This window comes from Alexandromys fortis, unplaced genomic scaffold, assembly GCF_014885135.2.
Source record: "Alexandromys fortis isolate MF-2015 unplaced genomic scaffold, M_Fortis_MF-2015_v1.1 scaffold_7, whole genome shotgun sequence".
Taxonomy (NCBI): Eukaryota; Metazoa; Chordata; class Mammalia; order Rodentia; family Cricetidae; genus Alexandromys; species Alexandromys fortis.
Genome location: NW_026067920.1, coordinates 8,703,340 through 8,712,348, shown reverse-complemented (window position 1 = coordinate 8,712,348; position 9,009 = coordinate 8,703,340). Strand labels below are relative to the sequence as shown.

Genomic DNA, 9,009 nt, shown 5'->3' with positions numbered 1-9,009 from the left:
CTTTCTATTTAGAGGAGGTGGGCCGTTAGGGGAAGGAGAGTCTGGGTTCACAGTTCAACTGCAGCAGTGGAAAAGCGGCCCAGTGGCTTGTCCGTGCAGGGCGCGGGCCTAGAGGGGCAGACGCAGTGCGTGGGCACCGCGTGGTGCAGCCCATGTGCTGGGACAGGGCGCGGGCACGGGTGGGATTGCATGGTGCGGGCGCAGTGCGGGTGCCGGCGCGGGCGCGACGTGTGTGCGAGTGGAGCCGCGGTGCGGGTGCAGGGTGCGGGCGCAGTGCGCGTGCAGGCGCGGGCGCTAGTGCAGGTACAAGGCGCGGGTACGGTGTGTGTGCGGGTGCAGGCGTGTGTAGGGTGCGGGTGAGGCGCGTGCAAGGGGCCGCGGGCGGGGCGGGGCGGGCGCGGCGGCGACAGCGGCGCCCGCGCCTCTGCGCGCGTAGGTGTGCGGCGCGCTCCTGGCGGGGACAGAGCGAGCAGATCTCGCGTGCGCTCGCCGCCCGGCGCAGCCCAGCCCGGCCCCCGCCCGGCGCCGCGAGCCGAGGTGTCTCCCGCGCCCGCGCCCGTGTCGCCGCCGTGCCCGCGAGCGGGAGCCGGAGTCGCCGCCGCCCGAGCGCAGCCGAGCGCACGCCGAGTCCGATCGCCGCCGCCATGGCCACCACGGTGACCTGCACCCGTTTCACCGACGAGTACCAGCTATACGAGGATATTGGCAAGTAAGAGCCTCGGCGCGTTCGGGCTGTCCGCAGACCCCTGGGAGCGGGGACCCCATCGCCGCCGGCTCCGCGCGCACTGCGGCCCCGCGCGCCCCCGGCTCCTTAGGGCTGCGGGCCCAAGCTCACTGCCCTGTGCCGCCCGGCCCCCCGAACCTCGGGTTCTGGACCCCTGCTGCCCCACCGCAGCACGTTCGGCCCTGCCCCGTGCCAAAGCTTGGCTGGGACTGAGACTCGGGGATCTGGACTCGGCGTGGCGGGGGCGGCAGCAGGTGTCCCCTGAGCGCCGGGCAGACGTGACGCATTTGGCGGCGGGGAGGTCAGAGACAAGCGATACGCGGGGGCGGCTGCCAGGCCTAGAGTGCCCGAGGGGTCGGCCATGGCCCCAGGGGGTCGTCCACGGTCCTGTCCTCACCCCCCCACCCGAGCGGCTGGCGGCAGCGGTGGCGGACCCGCTCCGCGCCTGCTCCTCGCGTGGCCCCATCTGCTCTGGGGGAGCAGCGTGGGAGCAGCTTCTGCCTTGGGTCCCTTGGGGAATCTGGGTTCTGGAGGGTTTTTCCCCCCAGATTCTCTGGAAACAAGAATTTGGAGGGGGTGGACGAGGTCAGGGAGCCAGGATCAGGCCATGGGGTGGGGGGTGAGAGTGAAGCCCGGAACCAGTTGGGCCTCTGATTTCAGGGTCATCGAGGCAGACAGAGGTTGGCTTCTGGTCCGTTTTATTTTATGTTATTTTTTTTTCCTCCTGTGATGGGAGGGCTGGGGGGGAGGGACTCTGAAGGCGTATTTCGGGTAGGGCCTCGTGGGGAACAGGTGCCCTGGCGCAAAGACCTGCTCCGCAGCGCGAGCAATATGGGGGTTAAGCTATGGTTTAAAGCGTCCAGACCTGCCTTTGCCCCTAGGGTACCGAAACACCAAAGTCCCCCAGGAGCCTCGTGTCAGGCCTGGAGCTTCTATGTGGGATTTAAGGTGACTGCAGGGCATCCTTAGGTGCTAGCTGCATAACTCCAGAGCTGGGTCCTCCTTCCCACTCCCTGTCCCCTCCCCCATCCCTCCTGCACCGTGGGGGCGCTGGCGAGATTTCCTCTTACACATCCAGCCGCAAATCCTTTTTTTTTTCCCCCTTTACTAAAAAAGCGTCTGAAAGCTTGGGTGGGCGAGGGACGCTGATCATTGATAATTGTGGAGGGCCCAGCTGGAGGAGTGTGGGGGTGTGTGCATTCCCCACTTCTTCCTGCACGTGCCCAGAGGATTTGGGTCAGGCCTGGGGGGGGGGGGGGTGAGGAGCCAAGTGGAGTGGCAGGAGGAAGCCTATGCCAGATTGCAAGGACCGAGGCTGGGTGGACCTGAACAGCCATCCCGGCACTCCTTCTCCAGGGCCATATTCCTCTCATACTTGGAGTCACTGAAGAAGCTACCAGTAGCCAGTGGGGGCTGTACTCTGCAAGGAAGAGGTGATGGCTGGGAGTCCTCAGGTGCGGGTGAGGCAGCCTCGAGGTTATGGAGGGGGCAACCCTCCAGACCTTCTTGATGCTTTAAGAGGGGACTTGTCCATTACCTCAACAGCTGTCTTGTACTGCGGGGCAGGAAGTCTCTCCTTCCTAGGGAACCTACTTGTATCCTTCTGTGTGTCCAGGAGCTTGTATCCCCACACTGGGCCTCTTGGTGTCTTCTGAGCAGTCCATATCAAGAGACCATAACCTCCAGGTCACCTAGCTGGTCTGCGTCTCCACCTTGGTGCGAGCTGTCCTGTGCTGAGCAGCAGTATAAAGTGGTCGCTGCCTGCCACCCCCGCTGGGGAGTGGAGGCTGAAGGGTGACATTTGCAGCAGGCACAGGTGAGAGCTGAGACTGCCAGCTCCTCCTTAGGTACAAAAGAATGAACACTCACCCAAGTGTGGGGACGCCACACAGGTGCCAGGGTGAGACCCAAGCCTGGTGTGGAGAGGCCAGCTAGTCAGGAGTGGTCAGCTCAGCCCAGCGTACCTTTGTGGAGACTGCTAGATGCCAGGCCCCAGGGATGGGCAAGGAGAGGAATGTATGGGATGCTGCCCTCAGGATAAACTGTGGGAGCTCACCAGTCCCCTTAACCCCCCCCCCCCCCGTAGCCATGTTGGCTAGTTGTTGACGGTGCCTGCCTGGGGCACAGCTGGTGCCGTTTCACAGCCCCAGGTAGACACATCCAAGTTTATTTAAAGCTGTAGCTCCTGGCTTCCAGTCAGGAGATGCTGAGTCCCCTGCTTGGCCAAAGGGTTGGTCCCAGGCCCACAGCTGCTCTTGGTTGTCTGGTGGCAGCTCTGGGCTTTCTCTCCTTCCCCAGGCCTGGGCAGCAGGTGGGCTGGCAGAGGGGAATGGCTCTCTGGGGCCCTGCCCGTGAGACACCTCAGCGTGTGTCTTTCTTTGCAGCTAGTTCTTGCCTGGGGGTCATAGGCTGGGGTGCAGATCCATGAACCCAGGGTCCCAGAGCAAGGACTGTGCAAAGTGGGGGACCTCCAGTCCACGTGGAGCTGCATTAGGGTACTGTAAATTGTTTTCTTATTGGATGTGTTTTAAAAATTCAGAAACCCTGGGAACAATAAGCATTGGTGTCTCCTTTTCCCAGAACTGACAATTGTTCATCCTTTTTCTTAAAATCCTGTCTTAAAATTATAGCAAGTAATGCATTACAAATAAATATTAAACAGCCCGCTTTCTCCTCTCTTGGCTCAAGCACTCCCGTTCTTCGCTGCCTTCATATCCCCATCAACATACGGTCATTCCCCGGTTTCTCATAACTTGATGTGAAAATCCAGAGCTGATTCTGTTAGGATTGTCTTGCAGACATCCGTGGCTCTGACAGGCTGTGGCCGTGGCTGCCACGTGGTGATCATGGTATGGGCACCATGTATTATCTGCTCTGCCCCTCACAGAAATCGAGGCTGCCACCTTCCTGTTCCTCCTCCCTCGTCACATGACCAACTCTGTGCACATGGCTGCCGGTGCAAGAGTTACTTGGGCATTTGCCCCTGGTGGTAGGGTTCCTGGTGAGGCTTTACCATGCCTTGCCGTGCCCACTTCCACTGGCTCCCAGCCCGATGCACCAGCCCTGGCTTTGACTGATAGGAAGTGCCAACGGTAGAAAGTGCATCAAGTTCTGTATTAGTGCATGTGAATTTTCCACTTTTTGAGGACGGTTGTCTTATTAAAATATAGGTGGTCTCCCTGGAGAAAAGCACTTCTGTAAGGTTTGGATATAATTTGGGGGTTCGTGGACACACGTACTTTGGGAGAGAGGGCATTGAGATCTTGGCCTATAGCTTAGTTCCTATTTAATATTATTTTTATGACAGCGTCTATGGTGACTCGCTACCTCACCGAGCCTGGGCTGTGGAGACCACCCTTGACCTTCAGCCCAGAGAATGGCCACCACTCTTGGCCCCACCCCCTAGGCCCAGAGCTGACCTTAATGTGTCCTTGACTCCGTCTCCTGCCCCCAGTCAGCATCCCTTGCAGGCTGGGGTGTCTGTGCACTGCCTGCTGTTGCTGGTTCTTCTGACCTGCTCTGGACCGCTGGGTGGCCTGCTGGATACTTAATAAACTTAGGACATCTGGGGCAGCTCAGTGTAGGATGCTGCCTTGTTCTGGGTTGGGTACGGGAGGAATCTTGTGTTTCCTCTTGTGTTGGCTTTGTCCCTCCAGCCTTGGAGGACCCCACACCCTTTTTGCCTCAGGGCCTTTGCTAGGGCTGCCCCCCATCTGCTTGTGCCCACCGTTGCCACGTACACTATTTTGTGTTGTCTTGGGTGCCCTGGGCCTGGACTACTTGCTCACATGAAAGCAAAGGCTGGGACTCCTGCCTGGGAGCTGAGTCTCAGGACTTGGCCAGAGTGGGTTTCACATCATCTGTGAGGGGATGGGATAATTGGACCTCTGGCCTTTGCCTAATGGCTTGCTCTTGAGAATGAGCCCTGGTCTTGATTCTCTAATATAGGGTAATTTAAAAAGAAATCGCACATGCTGGCTTTGCTGGCAAGATGCGCATTAAGGTGATGCTAGTTTAGTTACTATTTAATGGTATTTTTATACCATAACCTACTTTGCTGGGAGCTAAGAATACATCTGCATGCCTGCCACCGGACTCTGTGACAGTCGCTAGCACTTCACCGGTGCCTATTATATTAGCATGCTGGATCTGCGGAACAGGTACTGTGGTCCTTCCTAGTTTACGGGGAGATAGTGAGGGGCACGGAGGGGTTTGTTCTGAAATCCAGATCTGCTCACGGCAGCTGACAAAGCCACTGTGTTCTGTGCTTCACAAGTATTGTCACTCAGCTGACAGACTCTTGGCTAGCCTGTGCCCCTCAGACCCCAGGCTCCTGAGGACCATGACCGTCTTCCAGCCAGTGGCTTGTCATGCTGTCCTTGTGCATTGCCAAACCCAGGGCCCTGTCCATATTTCCTTTGTGAAAATGTCACTTCTTTCTTCACCTCTCTCTAACCACTAACACTCTGACCCCATTTGAGACCCGCAGGACTTAGAATTTTATTTTATTCGTTAAATAAACTGGGGTAATATAGTCTCATTATGAAAAAAGTCAAGTAATACAGAAATCTGTGCAGTAGAATGTGACCCTTTGAGAAAGCATGATTGTCAGCGTAAGGGTACGTGTGTATGTATGACTGTAGTAATACACATCTATGTCATGTTTATAATTTGAAAACAGGCAGGCTCTCCATGTATGTAGCTCTATGATTTTGTTTATCCTGACATGTCTCCACAGTCCCTCATGTCAGAAAGCCAGCCTTCTGCCCTGATGTTCACATGTGCACAGAAGTGAGGTATCTTCCTCGGTCACTCTCCACCCTAGGACTGACACAGGCTCTCTCCTTAGGGCTAGACTATTGGGCCATAAGCCTCGGGGACCCTCCTGTCTCTCCCCCACAGCACAGGGATTAAAGCACACATAACCAAACCCAACTTTTACCCTGGGGGCCGGGGAGCTGAACTTGGGTTCTCATGCCTGCGTGGCAAATGCTGTACTTACTGCCTGAGCCGTCTCCTGAGCCCCCTCATGTGAGAACATCTTTCGGGTGGGCACGGACTGTGTCTCTTTAGAAGACAGATGGCTGTACAACCATCAGCCATCTTTTCAAAACCAAAATTTGCCACCAATCCTGTGATAAGTGGTAGAGAATGAGAAGGCCCTTTATTTGAAGTCAGAGCCCAGTTGGTCGTTAGGAACATGGATGGCGCTGAAGGAGGGGCTGTGTGCTCAGTGTAGCTTTGAGCTCTGGTCGGGAAATCCTTGTCAAAGTCCAGGTCATTGGTACTCAGGGAGCTAGGGTCTCGGGTCCCCCTTGAAGGAGCCAAAGTACTTATTCTTGTATTATTTTTCTTTCTGAGACTTCCCCAAAGTGGAGGGCAAGGAGATTAAGACTCGGCATGGATCCTCCCCTAACTCAGCAAGGAGTTAATTTAGTAGACGGACTGAGTGGAGATGCCAGTGCAGGTTCCAGCCCTAGGAGAACCTCCTCCAGTTTGTATCTCCTGGTCCAACGAGACCTGTGGCCTTACTGGAAATTTTAGATATAGCTCTAAACCTAACTCTGCTTTTCTAGTTCCTTTACAGACCAGAGATCTGATGTGTTTGTGATAAAGCATCTGGTTTGCTCTTCTCTTTTTGAGACAGGGTCTCAGATAGTCCAGACTGGCCTTGAGCTTCAGCTGGTCTCGAACTCTTGATCCCCCTGTCTCCACCTCCTGAGCGCTGGGACTACAGGCTTGAGCTACCACACCCAGATCTGGGAAGCATCTTTTACAGCTGAAGTCACTGTGTTAGTGGTGAGACAGGATGCATTATGTATCAACGTGGGTTTTCAAGCATTGTCATATGGGCATAGTACATACAAGCCCATTTTAGGCACATGAGAATCTGAATTTATTGACAATAAAAACATCTTTTTCTGTCAGAGGTGGCGTTACCAGCTGCATTATTTCCTGGGTTAGAGTCACAAACTCGATCAGGGCTCATCTGCCCTTGGACAGGATGCTTTGGTATTGGCATAATGATCCTGAGATAACGAAATTAGGATTCTTTGTCAGACTAGACACACATTTCTGTTGAGTTCTAGAACGATTGGTAAGAGCTAGGCAGTAATTTAAGTTTGCGATATAGGAAAGCTCAAGGTCCACGGTTGCACAGGGCTGAACTTTGAACCCCTCTGACATCGTCCTCATATTTTGTGAGCAGCGCCTTAAGCCTAGAGCGGAGAGGTGGGCTCTGCCCTGGGGGAGATGCCAGCTGTTACGGTGTGCTGACGCGTGCGTCAACAGTGCCTTTTGCAGCAAGGAGCCAACATACTCAACGGCGTAGGACCATGTCTTGCATGTAGTAGGTGGCAGCAGTAGCTCAGCAATGCCGTGGCCACCCAAGCCTTACTCTGTGACTGCCTCCCAGAACCTTAAGGTTCTGTTAACAGCTTCCCACCCCGGGCAGATGAGGGTCCTCGCGGGTACCCAGATGGCCAAGTGGTCTGCTGACGCTGCCATTGGAGAGGCACATCCACGGGCTTCCAGCCTGTAGGCAACTCGCAGCCTCCCACTCTCTTGCAATGGAACACTTCCCATTATTTCCTGCACATTAAGGGACTTTGATGCCCAGAGTCTGGAGGGTTTGGTCCAGATTGTTTGTTAAGAGGACTTGGTGTAGCAGAAGCAAGGTCTGCGGAAGGAGACTAGGGGAGTAGTTTTCCACCTGGGCAGGGGTGTCTCAGCTTCACCCCAGCCCATCTCATCAGATAAGGGGGAGGGGGGGAACGCCAGGAAGTCACCTCATCAGGTAAGAGAGGGGAACGCCAGGAAGTCTGCAAACTTCCCAGGTGGCTCCTTGTTCTCTGAAAACCTCGCTAACTGCATTTGGAGCTTTCGTATTTTCTGTTGATACACAATGACACGAGTCCCTACCCTATACATGCCTCTAGAACAGCACCGTCCAGAAGAAAGAAAACCTAGTCACACAGGGAAGCTACTAGTGTGATTTACAATTTTCTAATACTAAAAAAAAAAAATCAAGAGAAAAACAGTAAACAAATTTTAATAATGTATTTAACATATATTCTCAAATATATTTCAATATGTAATCTATGGAAAAATTATTACATATTTTGCATTCCTTTTTTATACCGTGACTTTGAAACCCGCTGTGATTGTATACTCACGGCATGTGTCAGCTTGGAGCAACCATAGGTCAGGTGCTGGTGTTAGCCTGATGGTAGTGGTTGTCAGACTGGAGGTTGTTGCTTCTTTTGAGGGTGGTAGTTACAGTCTGCTCCTGGTTTCTCCCTTCACCGTAGACTTGTTCATTCATTGTACAAATCTGATTGCATGTTCACCATCTGCCAGGATTCTTCTGGCTGCTCGGGAAATAATAATGAGCAAAGCAGCCAAGGGTGCCTGCCTCCTACAGTGGAGGGACATGGGTAAAAAGACATGGCTTAGCAAACCACCTTCTAAGGCAGTATGTGATGGGCACCTGCTAGGGTGACATGTGATGGGCACCTGCTAGGGCGACATGTGATGGGCACCTGCTAGGGTGACATGTGATGGGCACCTGCTAGGGTGACATGTGATGGGCACCTGCTAGGGTGACACGTGATGGGCACCAGCTGGGATGACACGTGATGGGCACCTGCTAGGGCATCACGTGATGGGCACCAGCTGGGACAACACGTGATGGGCACTTGCAAGGGTGACACGTGATAGGCACCAGCTGGGACAACACGTGATGGGCACCTGCTAGGGTGACACGTGATAGGCACCTGCTAGGGCATCACGTGATGGGCACCTGCTAGGGTATCACGTGATGGGCACCTGCTAGGGTGACATGTGATGGGCACCTGCTAGGGTGACACGTGATGGGCACCTGCTAGGGTGACATGTGATGGGCACCAGCTGGGATGACACGTGATGGGCACCAGCTGGGACAACACGTGATGGGCGCCTCTTGGAATCTGGGAGCATCAGGTCGGAGGAAGAGGTGCATCTGTAGACAGAGTAATAGGGTCAAGAGAAAGGAAGGCTTACCTCCATTGGACCAGGAAAGATAGAGGTGGCGTTACTACCCACAGAGGGAGTACACAGAAATATGAACAGTTGTGTGCCGACGGTTAGATGACCTAGGTGAACTTGAAAGATGCCTAGACAGACACAGACTACTGGCTCAAAACGGAATAAAAAATCAGAATAGACCTGTAGTAGAGGTTGTATTAGTGCTTCACCATGGCCTCCATGGTCGCTGTCCCAGTTGACTTCAGTCAGTAATGATGCTA

General features: G+C 54.5%; 1 protein-coding gene across 2 annotated transcripts in view; it reads left to right on the top strand.

Moving 5' to 3' along the window:
• Positions 1-587: 587 nt before the first annotated feature.
• Camk2b (calcium/calmodulin dependent protein kinase II beta) overlaps positions 588-9,009 on the top strand; it is an 88,112-nt gene continuing 79,690 nt past the window's right edge. For both annotated transcript variants that reach the window (XM_050141333.1, XM_050141332.1), the window contains exon 1: positions 588-709. In XM_050141333.1, coding sequence (XP_049997290.1) covers positions 645-709 — 65 coding nt within the window. In that variant the 5' untranslated portion in view covers positions 588-644. The remainder of the gene's footprint in view (positions 710-9,009) is intronic.